The following is a 19,156-nucleotide window of genomic DNA, read 5'->3' on the forward strand; positions in this document are numbered from 1 at the left end:
CATAGACCCTCACGTTCAGTTTACAGCTGATTTTGAAACAAACAATGAACTTTCTTTCTTGGATGTATTAGTGACTAAACAGAAATCACATTTCCGAACTTCTGTATATCACAAACCTTTCTCGATCTCACTACCACCTCATTCTAGATCGTCTCATCCCATGCAACAGAAACTCTCTGCATTTTGCACATATGAGATCATTATGCACAGAGCATTTAACACCTACTCAGATCGGAACACACTAGACTGTGAACTAGAAACCATAAGAGCGATTGCTAAAGACAGAGGGTTTAACACTAAAATCATTGACAAAATGAATAGAAAATTCATGAGACCTACAAGAGGAACTACTTTAGAAAATATCACAAAGCGACCACTTAAAGAAAGTGTAGTTGTACCATAGGATCCAACAGTGTCACTCAAGATCAAACCAATTCCCAAAAAGTTTAACCTATTTACCATAAATGCACCTACTAAAAACTTTAGTTTAAAAATCCCCCAAAGATGCTATACCACAGAATAAACAATGGGGCATTTATTACATTCCATGCGGTGATTGTCCTCTGGGTTATATCGGACAGACAAGGAGACCCATAAAAACTAGATTAAATGAGCACACTCGTTGTGTTAAAAATCAAGAATGTGAAAAATCCACCATCGCCGGCAAGAGAGCCATTGATTCAAATTTCAGGAAGCAGTAGTTTTCCATAAAGTAAAGTACACGACTGATTTAGACTTCTATGAAGGTACATATATTCAAGCCTTCAAAAATATATTGGTAGACGACAATAAATCAACATCCCCGATCATGGCTAAAGTTCATTATGAGCAAGAATTGTAAGAAAATTCAAATAGACCAATCAAATAGCTCCATTTCACAAGCAGCCAATCAGGACAGTAGAGAAGACCTACAAGCAGATGCTCAGCTTCATTTTGATCACGACGTTTGATGTGAGCAGTCGTATATTTTTTGTTCCACTGAGCAACGGAGAGTTAAGGTTTGGTACTCAATCCAAGCATGATCCTCGGTCAGGGAGAGAGTTTATCCTCTGAAGACAACACTCATAGCATGTTGAAATACATAAGAAGTTTTCGTAATTTCCTTTATTTGCATTTTTCGTTGGTGAATTTTTCTGAGTATTATATTAAGCAAAGTTTATCTATTCTTCCATAAGTCAAGGTGAACCGGACGGTTTTACTGCATTATCCATCCTTTTCTTAAAGTGATTTGCTTACATTTTAATGTTCAATACCAGTGCAATCGTTTTTGGCAAATGAAGCACTCATTGCTAGCTCTTTTCTGAGCATGGTAAATATTGTTTATGCCTCTTCCTGCATTAAAAGTACAGAAGACTATTGGGTAGTATCAGAATCACCAAACCTAGAATAGACCTATGTAACCAACTGCTTTGTAATGCAAACTGTTATTTCACCTATATACCAAATGTATATAATTTTGTATGATGAATGTTAGTTACTGTCCAAGACCATGAAGTAGTAAATACAAAATTATTTTTTCACTCCAGACAGAAGTTTTTAATGACTAGGCTACTCATTGAACACTCAAACTAAGCAAATGAAAAATTAATATACCACATACACCCCCCTCCAAATAACCTTTAAAGCAATACAATTTCTGCTTTGGCAGAATCATTAATTGCAACCTACAAAATTTGCAATATTTGGCAACATACAGATGATTCCCTGCTTAATTGAAATCAATTACATGAATTTTGTTGATAGGATTTAATAAAAAAATTAAAAAAAGCAGGACAAAACTAGAAAGTAGGACATTTCACCAAAAAGTAGGATGAGTGGGAGCCCTGTATCCACTTTTATTAATTTCTAATATGTCTGTTAAAAAATTTGATTTTTCCAGATAAATGAAAGAAAGCAAGAAATCGTTCCCATTCTTAAAAAAGTTGATAAACATTATATTGAAAATTATAGAGTATTGGTTATATATTATAGTGGCCATTCCATGTCACCCTTAGCTAAAATTTTTGAATTTATTGTATATTATAAAATCTATGATCAAAATTAATACCTGCATCTCCCCAAATCAGCACGATTTCATTAGAAATATATCTGCAGCTAGAAAACATAGTACTAGTAACTATATAATACTAATTGATGCTATAAAAATATGTTCAACTCATTTTCACGTATCTATTGACTGAATAGATGTAAGGATGTAAGCAAATATAGAAAGAGATTAAGAAATGAAGGCCACTCACTTTAATCTATTTAATATGCTGAATATACTTTTCATATTCTGGAGTTTCTCGACTTGTACTCGGTAGTTTTTTGTATTTTTTTTAATCAGTTATTTTAGGTTAGTCCGTGATTTCGAAACTAATTTCTGATTTCCATACATTTTTTTTTCTCCCATTGAAACTGTTCTTAAATAGTAGTATGGGGCGGAGTAAAGAAGCTGATGTTTACTAGAAAAAAAAAGTACTGTTCACAGTGGAGACAATAAATTTAGGTCTTGTCTTCCAAAACTTCCATAAAACTCAATTTGAAGCTTAAATCATTACTAGTTTTCATTGAATCCAATGGTGAAGAATTTAACCAAAATATTGATTCAAATATTTTTACATATGCTCACTTATTTGAAATGTTATGAATAGGAACATAATTTATATGACATTCAATCAATTTAGTTGAATAAATAGAGTTAAATTGTGAACCTGTAATAAAAATTTTAATCAAATTTTGATCAGATTGACTCAACTAAAATTTTAAACTACAATTAACAACTGATTGATTAACCAACCCGATTAATCAGACCCACTCCATTTGTTATATCTTTCACCCATATGAAACATCATATCTAACAATAATATATACAGGGTGGGCAAAAAGTCCTACAGCAGTATGTGTTCAAAAAGTATTACAGCAGTATGTGTTCCACATGACCACCATCACAGGGGATAAGACATTGCAGGCGAGTAAAAAATTCAGCAACGGCAGAGTGCAGCAGGTCCACATAGTGCACCAGGTTTACAATGGTGAACTGGTTGTGAATTAGGAGTGCAAGTTTTTATAACCATCTCATTTGCATATTCCCACCAGTCACTCATACCAGCGCCACCTACCAGCTGTTTTAAAGTTTCTACAGACTTTTTGTGTGTGCCCACCCTGTATAACTTATAACATTGGCACTGATATTTTACAGAGAAGATATTCTGCTACTGACCTGGGTGTAATTTATAGCTCTGATTTTACATTTCATGATCATATTAATGACATTTGCTTAAATTCATATCACAAACTTGGCTGGCTTAAAAGAATAACCAAAGATTTCAACAATTTAGATAAAATGATTGTTGTTTTCAATTCTATAATATGATCAAACCTTGAACATGCATCAGTTATTTATAATCCTCATAACAGTAATTTATATCAATGATATTGAAATTAAACAAAATGCATTTATGCGATATTTGTATTTTAATAAATTTATAGAACATATGATATTACAATTTCAGCAACTTTTCTCCAACAAACTTTTATAGTTGCCAGTCTCCAAAAAGAGAAGAAATTTCATTTTTTGACATTTTTCTGGTAGTTAATGGTAATATGGATTGCTATTTTTTCTATTGTCTTAACTAGGATTCTTGGCCACACAGTACAACAGGTCAAATAAATTATTTCATATAGCTAACTTAAGGACTTTGATTGACCTTTCTTGTGCAAAAAACAGATTTTGTATTTTATATAATAGTTTACCTGAGGAATTTGATACATTTGCAACACCTATTGGTAAATTCACAAAGAGCTTCTTCTCTCCATTTGATGAGGGATTTTTTCTTCTGTAAATGACTTGTCCTATGTGATTTTGTTAACCATTTTGTTTTTTATTTATTTATTTTTATGTTATTCTAATAGACATGTTTTTATTTTATACAAAAATTGCCACGTTTTTAAGACAAATAAATTCAATTGGTCGAATGGTCGACACGTTTCGGTTCTTCTCTTCAATGGAGAGCCGTCATCAGGACCTCGTGGTCAGAATTCACACGAATCAGTCGTGGAGGGGTGATGTTTACATCTGGTCGTCCGACCAATTGAATTTATTTGTCTTAAAAACGTGGCAATTTTTGTATAAATTAAAACCAGGCAAAGTTTCTCATTTTTGTGATAATGTTTTTATTATTTTTTTTTTTATTGGTCTGGTGATTTTATACATCTTCATAATTTTTCATTTCTTATTTTTTATTAACTTGTGTGTTTGTTTTTATTTATTATATTTTATATCTGTGTACTTTCGTTTTATCTCATATGATTTCATTGTATTTACATTTACACCTTACTGTCATTAGCTTGTTTTCTCAAGCTTGGCATATTCAAATAAATAAATAAGGCAAGCTAATAGGGGCTAAAGCACTGAGGCTGATAGGAATGTTATTTTTTCACACTATAATGTACTACAGAAGAGCAGCCAGTGAAAAATTCTGGTCTAGGAGTCCTTTGAAGACCTCAGCCTAAGGACCAAAAAGGCCTCTGCAAACTGAAATTACTTGCATTGGTAGAAAAATTGAATCAAAACCTGTTCTTGGCGCAAAAAAAAAACCAGACCTCTTGAGAGGGAATTTTGAAAAATTCCAGAAACTTGGATTATTTGAAACCTCAGAATTTTGAGACAAATTATTGAGCCTCTACTGTAATAAGCATATATATGTATTAAATATACTGGTTGTATGAACTAATATTTCTGATGCATTGTTGTAGCAATCATGTATTTTAACAGTGCGAAGTCCAAGGACAGTTATTAACTGATTCAGGTTAAATTTTTATAAGTAAATTCATTCCATTTGATAATTACTGAAATTCTAAAATATTCCTTCCTAATAACAAATATTGACTTAAATGAACCATGATCACATTAAAATTATGATTACCTTTGCTGTATCAGTTTCTTGGATGAATAAACACCTTTCTCATTTTCAGCAGCCAATGCTTCTACAGCATCATTCAAATAACCAAATATTTTAGATACTTCATTATGGAATGTTGCTTCAGCAATAAAAAGGCATTGTAGATTTGACGCTAGAAATGATATTCGGCTGTAAATATAAAAAAAATAAAAACTATGTGAATCTAGAGAAAACATGTCCAAGGATGCTAAATTTCAGGGAGGATAAGCTTAATTCTTCACCTTGAATAGCTTAAAATATGGCGCACAACCACCTCAAAATAATTCCCTTGAGCAACGATTCACACATTTGCCAGCACTCATACAACTTATGAAATCCATCTTCACATTCACCCATTTATACCTTGTAGGTGTCAATGTAATAAAGGCATGTTACGTCACCACACCTCGTATTTAAAAATGTGGTTAACTACTCACTATCTGCTTTTTGCTTATACCAGTGATGGGCAACAAAGCAGGTCTTACACCAAGTGACACCCTGTGCAAAGCCAACAGTCTGCAGCCCCCACCCTCTCTGCACAGATCCAGAGTGATGTGTCAGAGGAGGCGATCTATTGCTAGTCATTACTGTTCTATAAAATACACGAATGGAATACGTTCTCTCATATTATTAGGCTCTTTGTGGAGTGATCGCTCTCATCCCCCCACCCCCACTGGATCCACTCCTGCCCCCACTTCTTCCTGGTTGGCTACAAAGGGACAAAGAAGTAGATAAAACTTTCTTCCTAGAAAGAGATAACTGTAACTGTAAAAGCATAAAAACTAAGTTATACTCATTTTTAATTAAGAGATTTAGAAACATTTAAAAAACAAAACACATTTACATAGGATAAGAATACTCATCACAAAGAATCTATCTACTTCACACTTATTTAAATTTAATTTTTATGGCAAAATATGTGTAGTGCATGAATCAGCTACAGGCTAAATTGATAAGTGGTAAAATTAAAGTAACATTTAGGTATAATTTTTCATATTTATCGAACTTATCTTCATTTGGGAATTATTGCTTTCAGACCCAGTACAAAGGTGGGAAATGTTTTTTCTCCTGTAGATATTTTTTGTTTAACATCAGGAACTATAGCCTTAACTTCAATCATATCACTATCACACACAATCCTTGAAATCAGGGCTGAATGTCTGAAATTAAAAAATATCTATAGTGAAAAAAAAGCAACCTGCACGTTTGTGCATACTGGATATGAAAGGATGTGCATTCCACATCAGCTGGTGCAACCATTGATGTTCTTTGAGATCTTTGTGACTCATGGTATTCCAGATGTCATTGTCTCTAACAATGGAGGCCAGTTTGTTTCTTCAGATTATACACTTTTCGTGCAGGAAATACTATATGACAATTGCTGATTTTTCCCAGAAAGCCTTCCAGTAATGGTCAAGCTGAGCAAACCCTCAAAAATTCCCTTCGATTAAAATCATGAGTGGAACCTAAAAGAAAAGATTGGCAAGCTTCTTGTTTCAACAGCATGTGACACTAATAACATCCATTGGGGTGCAAGTCCTTTCGAGTTGCTCATGGGAACATAACTAAAGACTGTCTTGGATAACCTACATCCAGACCTGACTTCCTAGAGGAAAGACAAACAGGAAATTGATACTGCTAAGAAAAATGGAAATCGTTTTTTGCCAGCCTTTGTTGCAGGTGAACCTGTGTCGGTGAAAAATTATAGACATGGTCCAAAGTGGGTTCCTGCAACTGTGTCAGAACCAATGGGTCCTGTGCCACATCGTGCAGTTACTGAGGACTGCAATCTCGTAAGGTGACATGTAAACCAGATGTTGCAGCGTGCATCTGCCATGGAACCTTCAAATGGAAATCCAGCGGAAGAATCAACAGTGCCTATAAAAAAATGTACTGGTCCTCCAGCTGATGTTCCCGAATCTGTCATACTTGCAGAAAGTGTCAAGACAGCTCCCCCATCCAGTGGATCCATGCCCGTGCCCAAGTGGCGCAGTGGTAAGATGCTCATCTTCCAGTATAAAGGTTATCGTCAAGGTCCAAAGGTTCAAATCCAGGCAAAAACATAAGAAACAAGTTCTCTACGTGTTGACAGTGCCATCTTAATGCATGGCCCGGGGGACTAAAAAGAAGAGGGGCCTCAGTAAAATGAGTAGTCGAATATTTCAAGAATTTGCTAGGTAGGGCCTCAGAAAAATCACTTGGCCTGGAGGCTCCATGATGCTCTTAAGACAGCCCTGCACGTTGAGCCTGGGGTAACCACTGATAGATAGAGCCTTCTTTTCCCACCCAACTCTGCTGGTTGGAAATTGACATATGGCAATATATGGCTGGAGATGGTGTGCAGTAAAATAAAATAGCAGTGTGGTTCCAGACCCTCCGATAGTGACTGTGTCAAGTGAAAGACCCAAAAGAAAAATAGTCTAAAGTGGTTGAAGGAATTTGTCACACTAAGGGAAGGGGTGTTGCGATCTGGCAACACTCCCAACTAATTTGCATATCAACATATCTGCAGCTACTGCCACATTCACCTTGAATCATATATATTATAGTCAAATGTGAATACTTCTGCTCAATTACCTAACTTAACTATACACTTGTTATCATGTTAATCACATAATAAATTCTAGTCAATGGCCAGCAGGCCCTTGCTGTGTTTTGACCATTCCCCCACTACAGTAATTTCCAACTGTTGTGTACCTCCTTTTAATGCAACAAAAGACAACCCAATGTGCTCCTGAAAAATCTTGCATTTCTCTCTCTATATCAGATGTTATCTTTCCATTTCCTAAACAAGGTCATAGAATAACCCTAATTCTCCTGAAGTTTTTTTTTTGTTTGCGGCACTCTTTCTGCATCAAAATGTTTAACACAGTGCCTCAAATCCCAACATAAGCCTACCTTACAGTTGGAGTACAGCTAGATTGATCAAGTTCAACACAATGATTCAAATACAAGTACAAGGACACAACAGGCAAAATGCCCAACGAGGTGGATGAGAAAAAGATGCCCATAACAAATACGTATGTCATATATTTCTAAAATAAAAAATACAATTACAAAAACTAAACAATATATATACATGATAAAATATTATACAATGCCCATAAAATGTGTTTATGGTTGTCTTATTCGAAGTATGGATAACTTCTCGATTTACCCAAACATCTTTATCGTATTTATTATTGAACAACTCAATTGTGTTAGAATATACTACCCCGAGGGTACGATATTCCATTTATTAACAACCATATTAGAGAAAAATTCCCTGTGACACAATAACCTAGAATTGTCCCTTACCAAACGATACTGGTATTCCCTTGCAAAAGCAGTTGATTGATGGCGAATTAATAAATCATGGTCCATCCTATCCATACTGTTGAAAATTTTGAACACTTCGATCATATCTCCCCAACACCTGCGTTCATCCAATGTTAACATATTCAAAAATGAAGTCTCTCTTCATAACTCAAGCCGTGTGTGCCTACGAGGATATGCGTAACTCTTCTCTGCCTCCCTTCAACTGAGTATATGTCCCTCCGCAAGTATGGTCTCCAAAATCTTACAGCATACTCAGCGAACTAAGCCTCAGAAGAGCAAAAGAATAACTTTAGGAGAATGTGAAGACACCTTTTTAAAATAAACCCAAGCATTTTATTTGCTTTTTTATCACAGCTGAACAATGTTCAGAAAACCTAAGCCCACCCGTCAATGAGAGAATTCCCAAATTCGTCACCCTAGTTGCATCCGGGATAGTGACACCATTCAATTCGTAAGAGAAACGTGGGTTGTTCGAACCAAAATGTGCGACCAGGCACTTGTCTACACTAAACTTCATGCTCCATTCATTTGCCCATGTTCCAATCCTGTTTAAGTGGGTCTGAAGCAACTCCCCATCACTTTGATTCCTGACTACCCTCATTAGCTTCACGTCACCTGCAAATCTGCTAACAATCCCATTGATACCCTGATCGAGTTTATCGATAAAAAGTTATGGGTCAAGGACACTTCCTTGAGGAACTCCACTTGTGACGCCTGTCTGATCAGAGAATTGCCCGTTCACCATAACCCGTTGTGACCTATCTCTCACAACCACGATTCTATTCAATTCAGCAAGTTGTCCTAATCTCGTGTAAATGCTTTAAAAGTTTACCATGTTGAACATGATAGAATGCCTTCTGGAAATCAAGGTAAATAACATCTACATTTTTAGCCTTACCCAAAGTCTTAGTCACATGATCATCAGGTTAGTTACACATGACTTCCCCTTCCTGAACCCATGCTTATCATCTGACAATACAATATATATATTTTCGTCTATTCACTTCACCCCCCCCCCCAAATGCCTTTTAATAATAATTACCAAAATTTTTGAGAAACAGCTCGTCAAACTCACTGAACAATAATTGGACACCAACTTTCTACTATCATTTTTAAATATCGCAACATTAGCAAGCTTCCAATTTCTTAGGATGGTACCTTCAGCAACGCTACTCCAGTAAATCGGCGTGACTGGCCCCAACAATTCATTAGCAACATTTAAATTATCAAACAATATCATACGGAAAAATAACATTTTAATAAACTGCCACACTACTGAAGTAATAAATCTATTTGATGAGATGTATCATGCTCCTTTACCCAGTAGCTCACCAAGGTGCAAAATAACTCTGTGAACCAATGTTTTGGGAACCAGGGTTGGTAAAAAAAGTGTTTTTTGAAAAAAAACCAAAAAACCCGGTTTTTTGTTTTAAATAGTATTACATTAAAAACAATAAAATTTATGAAAAATCATTCAAACTTCTAACAATTAAAATAAAATGTTAATTAATGTAATTAATGCTATTCTCATATTAATCAATCAATAAATATTTCTTACATTTTAACAAAAACCAGCTTTTGCAATTTAATTATTTTTTGCTTAACTCAATAGATTACTTATGTTTGAAAAAATTCTTTTGATGTTATTATTAATCATATATACAGATGTTTTCTCCAGTTAATTTCAGTATGCTTAATTAGGAAGCTATTTTGCAAAAACTATAATAAAAATTAGGTGAATATAATGTATTTAATGAAGCATAAATAATGCAGATTAATTAGCGATGATTTACGATATACAGAGTGATTATAATTAAGGTTCTGATTTCAAAACATTATAAAAAAAGAATGATTGTCAGAATGACTTGAAAATTGACATGAATATTCCTGAAGAAATGGAATTTTATTAAGTAAAGTTGAAAAAAATACTTAAAAATATAAAATTAATGACATCCAACACGTGGGAAATTTCTTACAGAATGGAAACGATAGCCAGTCATGGCAAAATGATAACTTAATTATAGCATTACACGATTACATAATTCACGAAAACATCACAAAAAAGTGAAGTAATCAAGCAAATAACTATAACTTACTCAAGAAATGTTAAATATGTTGTCCACAGCGTTCTGCCTATGAGGTGAAAGCACAAAAATTCTTGTTCAACAACAGATCAGAGTATGCCATGGTCATGATGTGGATGCACTTGCAATTAACCTTTATTAAACCAAACGCGCCCCCACGTTATTATTCCTGAGGAACTTCTAACATGTAGGTGATGCGCTGAAGCTTGCAATTCACCAAAGTTTGCAATCTGACCACTGTTCATAACATTTTGAGGTACCCCCCACAGCCAGAAGTTGCAAGGGTTACAGTCAAGTGAACTGACGGCCGGCCAGGTGTCATGCCATCCTGTTATTGTCAAAATGGGTTTTCAGCAGCTGCTTTGCTGGTATTGCAATGTGCATCTTGATAGAAAATGTTCTATCCACACACTGATGCTGTGGAAGTGCCGAAATGATGTGGTTGCACAAAATAGATTATACTGCTGGCCAAGTATAGCATCATCTACTTACACATTTTGCACTTTTTTTCTTTTATGAAAGAAATTTCCATTGCTTCAGGAGTACCCATGCAAATTTTCAAGTCATTCTGACCAGTACTTATTGTATAGTTTTGGAATCAAAACTTTAATTATAATCACCCTATATATAGCTGATTATTTTTCATAAATCTGTTACTGCTATACAGTAGAACCTTGATTAACTAGGCTTAACCATGAAAGTATAAAAAAAAACTGTTGAATATTAAGGCTGGGTGATATACGGTGTGAGATGTGCTAATTCTTATGGGAAAGAAAATTAAAATGTCTGTGAGGTAATGTAACTACTAGTACACTAGTCTTTGTCTTCTATGGGACAGCTGGTGTTTTTATTGGATTATAGGACCACCTGCAACTAACATGATGGTGTCACTACTGTTGCTGCTTCTTTGTGAAGGGAAAAAGAAACCCTGTGAGCAGAGGCGGTCTTAGGGCAAAGCGACCGGTGCAATTGGAAAAATAATGGGGGGGGGGCGAAATGAGGTAGAAAAATTAGATTCACATAAATGGAAAATAATCTTTAAGGTATTTAAAAAAGAAGAATTATTGTACAAAATATACATGGAAACCAACAGCGAGGAAAAAGAAAGAAGAATCTGAGCAGTGCACATGGGGGGGGGGGGGTGTTCAACTATTCCAGCGTCTACTGTATACCAATTTCGGTGAAGATAAGATTACACAACACTCGTTTTTTCTTCAAGCCCCTCCTGGAGATACTGGACAGTTTGTTTCCTCTTTTGTTGTCCCTGTACTCATGGAAAAAATAAAAGAGAATGGAGTCGTATCCCTCCATCACCCCATTTTTCTGCTAACGAGAAAGAGTTTCCCCCTCCTCAATGGTTTCTTGTGTTGCAAGGAGTCGAGAAAGTTGTGGGTTTTTTTCCCTCTTGAGAGAGATTTTTTTTGTTTTTGAGGTAATGGCCAGACAGGCTGGACCATCTGGAAAAAAGTTCTCCCAATTACGCAATCCAATTGTGAACACAGTATCTTTTTTAAATATTGACTTAAGAAATATTTTTTAAAAATGAATGAGAATAAAAATAATTATTTGTAGGCCCTGTTTGAATATAGGGATTTTGCGCTGGGCGCCGTTTTTCTGCCCGTCTCACAAGAACAAATTAGAAAAAAAATGTCTCACGTTAGGAAATCATGCATTTTTGCATCGCAAATTACTTAGGACTCCTGGTATGTCTCCAGGCTTACCAGACTTTCTTAGTGGATCAGGGCATGTACGTGGACAGAAAAATTATAACATACCACACATTCACAGCTGAACATCCTTTGGAGTTTCATAGACCGAAGTTCCAGGCACCCAGGCCCAGAATTATCTGGTGCGTAAGCAGGGCCGCAACTAGGAAGGAAAGTTAACTCTGTCGCCCGGGGCCAGGTTTCATTTTAGCGCCCCACTCAATATAATTTTTAACAGAAAAAAGTGTGACTCAGGGCCCTTAGTTGTCCATCGCCCAGGGTGCCAAACGCCCCTGCTCTCACTTGATTGCGGCCCTGTGCGTAAGTTGTGGTTATACCGGGCCTCAAAAATTAAATTCCTCTCTTTTCTTTCAAGAAACTAATGAGGTAGTTTTGTTAAAAATCCAATTTGATTTTTTTTAATAGCTGTGTTTGGAAACCAGATTCCAAATTAATAACCCCTTCCCAATTCCGTTTATAAACAAAGGAAGAAGTTTGAAGTGAAGAATAGCGCTTAACAGGATATTTGTTCCAAAACGATGCTCCACGGCATTATTCTGCGCTTAAGTAAGCTGGGAGGGGTGTATACGATATGTCTCACCAAATAGATTTATTAATTTAATTGTGTGACGATTTATTAAAACATGTATTTTCCTCACATGTAATGTATATTGCTTTGAAATTAATCAAGCTGCACTGTAGTTGTTAGGTAGGCTTATGTTGTGAATTGAGGCACCATGGTAAATTTTTTCATACTTTTCACAAAGGGCACCACGGACCAAAAAAAAAAAAAAATTGGGAACTGGGGCGATTTTTATGGCCGTGCATTAGGAAATGGAAACACGTAATAGATAAACAATAAAGATAATATCTGAAAGAAATGCAGGATTTTCAGGAGAAGATTGGGTGGTCTTTTATTGCCATTAGAAGGAAATGTAAAACAGTTGAAAGTTACAATCAGCCCAGCTTTGTATAAAGGGCCATAGATTGAACTCCCTTTTCAATACCCATCATGTTGAGGGCTGTGCAAAAGTCAGTAATAAAAGTTATTTTCCCTTCAAACGTGAGGGGGGAGGTTGAAAACCATCAGTTTAGAACAAATACTATAGGGAGCTAGATACAGCTATGCTGGAAGGCAGGAATCGAAAACGATTGCAGTGTCCCATTTTTTATGACTTTCAAGTGGGGTTGGGCTATTGTTCGCTGTTCAAATGCCAAAAAAAGTGTTACGTATTCCATTGTAAGAGACTAATTTCTCTACTATAAGCACTTTAAATTCGTAAAAGGGGGGAATACACTTTCGAGGGGATGTTTTGCGACAGCCCTGTTGGAGTGGTCAGCCAATGATTTTTTAAGCGTCGTGGTAAACACAAATCACGCAGTTCAAATTCTTGACCAAGACTTGGGATTGCTTGAAAAAAAATATTTTTTGGGGGGCCGAATTGTTCAACATGAATTCGTTGGATTTGAAAATCTGGTGCTCAATGATCGTAGTGAAATTTCCAATTTTATCGTTGTTATATCAGTTTTCTGAGTTATAAGCTTTTTTTAGCATCTGTTGAAAAAAAATGATCGGACCTTTACAATTAGAAATTAGACCAGAGACAATGGTCCGATGCAATTGACCAGACTAGAGAGTTCTACGGTTAAGTTAACGCGGAACCTTTGATGTCTACAAGACTTTTCTTCGGATACCAAAAATCGCCTGATATCACTCTAATATATGTAGATGGTTTTTGTATCAACATCAATGAAAAATTTTACAGCTTATGACATTCTGGAACTCTAGAGAAGCTCTCACAAAGACCTTATTGGAAACTAACAGACGTCTGAAAAAAGGTAAGTCCATTTTTTATGTTTTTTATCTTCCCTTGATGTGAGTCTTAAATAAGAATTAAACTAAACTACCGTATTTTCTTGCGTATAATCAGCAGATGCGAATTTTGCTAGTTTGAGGATGGAAAAAGTACTGCGAAGTTCGTAGCAGGGGGTATATCCCCCAGGAAAAAAAATTCCATTCACCAATTTAATCTTGAGGTATAGAAGGGGTTGTTTGTATCGTTTTTGCAAAAAACAAAAATGTCGATTTTCCTATTTATACGCCATAGATAAATTTTCAAATTAATTTTAAAAATATTTACTTCAATTCAAACTTCTAAGAAAAATATTCGGCAGATACAAACGTAACGGTATATAGTGTCCTCGATAAGAAATGAATTTTTAAACGTATATAAAAAATAAATCCGTATATAATATATGCAGAAAAATACGGTAAGTTTATATTGTTATTTCCATGGAAAACAGAACATAAAGTAGTACCTCACATATTTGAAACAAAAGAAAGAGTGGCAAATCCGTTTCGAACAAGATAAATTTCAGATATAAGTATCATTGTAGAGGTGAAATGAGGTATTTTAAAGCTGATAAAATTCATAATAAAATAACTTTATTTGGAGTCCTCCAGAGAGTATATACAGTTTTTTCAGCTTCTGTGCATCGGTGGTGTTCTTCAGAAACATGTAAAAACACTCACTGTTAAACCTCTGAGTGAAACACGATGGGAGAGTCACACTGACAGCGTCAAAGCTGTCCGATTTCAGACGAAAGAGGTATATCAGGTGCTGATGGAGATATTGGAAATATCTGATCCAGGTATGCGGCATGAAGCCTGCTGTCTAGTCGAACAAGTTTCAGATTTCCAATCTTTGGTTTCGCTTTGCGTATGGTATGATATACTGTTTAAAATACACGGCATAAGCAAAACTTTCAAATCAAAAAACATCAACTTAGCTGTAGTCAATACCTTGATTGAAGGAACATTAACTAGCATTTCGTCTTACAGAGAAGACGGATATGCTGAAGCAAGAAAAAAGGCTGACGAGATAGCAGAATCTTTAGAAATAGAAGCAAAATTCTTTGAAGACGTACGAGTTAGGAAGAAAAAGTTGTTTGATTATGAATCACCAGACCAGGGAGCAGTGAAAACTCCAGAAGATAAATTTAAACATGAATTCTTTTACCCCACATTAGATAAAACTTTTGTATCCTTACAAGAGCGCTTTATGCTATTGAAAGAACATTATGCCTTGTGGGGATTCCTTTATGACAGTTTCTGACAAATGAAAATTTAACTACCCGCTGTAGAGCATTTCATTTAGCTTTGCAAGGGGACAACGATGACATTAGTGGAACAGAGTTGGAGCACGAACTCAGAGAATTGAAACATTTTATTTGTCCGGGTTTGCCTATCCAAGTTCTCCAATTCATCAAGGAATCCAATCTTCAGGATTGCTTTCCCAATATGTGGGTCGCATTGCGGATTTTATTGACCATTCCAGTGACCGTGGCAAGTGCCGAAAGGAGTTTTTCTAAACTGAAACTCATAAAGACCTATCTGCGTTCGACGATGACAGATGATAGTCTGTCTTCTTTAGCAATTCTGTCTATTGAGAACTCTATTACACATAACTTGGACTTTTCAGTGTTGCTAAAAAAATTCGCCGAAGCAAACGCTCGTAAAGTAGCTTTTCTTTGAGTTCGTATTATATAATTATTTTTTTACTTTGTATTATATAATTATTTTTTTACTATGTATTATACATTATTTTTTACTTTGTATTATATATTTTTTACAATAATTTAATTGCATATTTCATTATGTATTTTAGTTGTTTATTTCATTGAGTACCTTAATTTTATATTTATTATGCAGTTATATTTTTGTATTCCATTTATGAAGTTGTTTAGTAGGTTAATCGAGTTTTAACTTTTCCTAAACTAAGCACAATCTATTTTCGGGAATCAGAATTAAAAAAAGTAATTACAGCCTTTGTGATTAATTATTGTGTATATTTTGCGTAAATGTGTCTTTTTAAAATATTTATATATATTTGTTAATACTAGATTAGTACATTTTCAATTTTACTAAATCTCCTAATTAATTAAGTATCACTTAGTTTTAATGGTTGCTAAAAAGTTAATTACAGGAATCCTTGTATAAGAAGAGGGCTTGACCAACTTCGTCCCTGTAACTGGAGGGGGGGGGGGGAGCGCCAACAGTAGATTTTGCACCAGGCACCACTTGGTCTAAGACCAGCCCCGCATGTGAGATAATACACCACTACATTTAGATGTATGATACAATCCTTATTCATGAATTTGGTAAAGATAGAGCAGCAGAATGTAGCCAAAGGTAAGAAAATGTGGTAAGAATGAGAAATTTTGGCTTCTGTGTATAACTTTAAATAACTAAGATACTTCATATGAAAAAAATATATATTCTGGCCACTTTTATGAGACTTTTTGAAAAAAACCACTTATACCATCTTATGCCATTTAAAGATATACCATCAAAATGTACCCCAAGAATATAAAATATGGTAAAAATGAAATATTTTGGCTAATAATGAACCAATATTATATTTTTCAAGGAAAAAAAAATATATATTTAGGCCACTTTTATTTAATTTTTTGAAAAAAAACCATTCGGTTTTAACCAAGGTTTAAAAAGTTTAAATCACATTGGTTTAAATTGGTTTAAACCAAACAACCCTGGAACAATGATTCTATCGAAATAAAGCAATATATTTTTTTCCTCAAACTTTTTCCTTTATTTAACAAACAGAATTGGGGGTGTTGTAATTAGAATCTGGCTTACAAAGTTATTTAAAGAAAAATCAAATTTTATTTTCAACATAAATTCCTCATTGGTTTCTGAAAGGAAAAACATGTATTTTTTGTGGTCTGGTATGGCCACACCTCGTAGCTGGTCAATTTGTCACATTAAACTCGTCGGGCCTCAGTTTGTCGTGGTACAAATTTGTCGCAGTACAAATTTGTCATAGCTCCAATTCATCACGATACAAGTTTGTCACATTGTCATTTCGTTGTGACGTCAGTTTATCACAGAATCAATTCGTGGAAAAGTTAATTCTTCACTGTACATGTTCTACGCGATCTTTTATTACGTGAAATTAAAAAAATTAACAAAAATATACACGCAGTTTACTAAAAATAATTATTTTTTGTCATTGTGGAAAGGTCATCGAAATTAAAATTTCAATTGATGTTAATATTCTATTATTTAGTTATTGTAATTACCATATCAATTACATTTAAAAATTTAACTGTACATAAAAATTTAATTATATTTCAAAATTTTGTTATTAAAAATAATTTTATATGTTAAATACACTCATGTCCATAAATTAAGGATAATTCAGAATCACACGGAAATCGAAATCTAAAGTAAAAATTTCACCTGTAGAATTCACACACACATCTGCAAGAATGATATGCAAATTTCAGGAAGCCACCAGATGATGCCGATAGTACCTCACAATGACGAGAGTGTAAGAGGGGGGTATATAAGGATTGGTGGCAAAGAAGTAAAATTGTTTACAAGAGTTCTGTAAGGCGCTCAGTGTCATAAGCGAATAGTTATGACACAGAGGACGCATGTGGATGATTTTTTTCGTGGTAGAATTATCGGCCGCCTGGAATGTGGGCGTACTCAGATGGAAGTATCCGAGGAACTTGGAATTGCCCAAAGTGTCATCTCTAGGCTTTGGCAATGATTCCAAGATAACGGAAATGTCAGTAGACGTTACAGTACAGGTCGCCCCCGAGTTACAATGCCGAATGAAGACCGGTATTTTGCAGTAACTGCCAAAAGAAGCAGACGGAGCACAGCATCCGACCTGTCTCGTCAGCTATCTGCAGCCACAGGTACCACAGTTTCAAGGCAAACCGTGTACAGACGTTTGGGAGATATTGGTCTATATGCTGGCAAGCCTGTCAGATGTGTTCCGCTCACGGCAACTCACTGTCAGCAGCGATTAGCCTGGAGTAGAGAACATGCAATGTGGACATCGTCACAGTGGGCTTGTGTGATGCTTTCCGACGAGTCCAGGCTTAGCTTGCAGTCTGATTCCCGTCTGACTTTCATATGGAGAACGCCAGGTACCCGTTACCACCAAGACAACATCATTGAACGACACCATTACGGTGGTGCAGCATTACTCGTTTGGGGTGGAATTATACTGGGTTCTAGAACAGATCTGCATGTTCAAACCGGAACCGTGAAAGCCCAAATTTATCGGGACATCATTCTGGAACAACATGTATGTTTGTTTAGGGGTACCATGGGAGCAGAATTTGTGTTTATGGATGACAACGCCCGTCCTCACCGAGCAAACATTGTAAACGAATGCCTTGAATCTGAGGATACAACCCGTATGGAATGACCAGCATTCTCACCTGACTTGAATCCGATAGAGCATGTGTGGGACATGCTTGGCCGACGAGTTGCAGCCTGTCAACCACCTAATACAAGTGCACCGGAACTTCGGAGAGCATTGCTTGCTGAGTGGAGTGATCTTCCCCAAGATCAGATCGATAATTTGATACTCAGCATGCCTAGGCGTTGTACGGACTGTATTTCATCGCATGGCATACAATGTATTAACCATCATACCAACCATGTAATAGTAAGTTTTTGTAAAGGAGATATTTTTTACAATTGCTCCAGGGAGCAAAAATCGTAGTTTTTATGAATGGTATCATACATACACCATCGTTTTTGTTCTTTATCTTTTGTTTAATAAATGGGCTTTATGAATAAGTAACGTTTGTTTTGTTTCTGAACCTTTATTTGCCGGAGCTGGCATTATCCTCAATTTATGGATATGAGTGTAATTGATTTTTGCTATGATAAAATTTGAATATTATGTGAAAAAATTTCGATGTTTATGATATTCCCCAAATAACATTGGAGCCTCCCTTTAACTGTAAACTCTATTCGCCCCATTAGCCTTAGAGTTTCTGCCCCCCCCACTTCTGAGAATCACCAACATTTACCAATACAGTATCTCCATAAGAGCCTGAAATATTTAATTAATATTTCAATTCAATTAACATTTAATTTTCACCGTATAAGCTGCACTTTCCACTTCCTGTCAGGATTTCCATTTCTCGCGGCAAAGGGTGTTGGCGAGCACTCCAAGATAATTAATTGGGATTAAATAAATTTTGAAAATGTAACTTTCACCAAATAATCCGCACTTCCCACTTTTTGTTGGGAGTTCTAGTTCTAGCAGCGAAAAGAGTTGAGCGCAGATCAAGGGTA

At 35.5% G+C, this 19,156-nt stretch overlaps 1 protein-coding gene across 4 annotated transcripts in view; it reads right to left on the reverse strand.

The window, feature by feature from the left end:
• LOC149080327 (bridging integrator 2-like) overlaps positions 1-19,156 on the reverse strand; it is a 428,403-nt gene that overhangs the window by 222,935 nt on the left and 186,312 nt on the right. For all 4 annotated transcript variants that reach the window (XM_089239465.1, XM_089239462.1, XM_089239463.1 and 1 more), the window contains one exon: positions 4,908-5,072. In XM_089239465.1, coding sequence (XP_089095591.1) covers positions 4,908-5,072 — 165 coding nt within the window. The remainder of the gene's footprint in view (positions 1-4,907; positions 5,073-19,156) is intronic.

The sequence above is a fragment of the Pholcus phalangioides genome, unplaced genomic scaffold (assembly GCF_987345545.1).
Source record: "Pholcus phalangioides strain wild (caught in Gottingen) unplaced genomic scaffold, Ppha-v1.0 ptg000011l_1, whole genome shotgun sequence".
NCBI lineage: Eukaryota > Metazoa > Arthropoda > Arachnida > Araneae > Pholcidae > Pholcus > Pholcus phalangioides.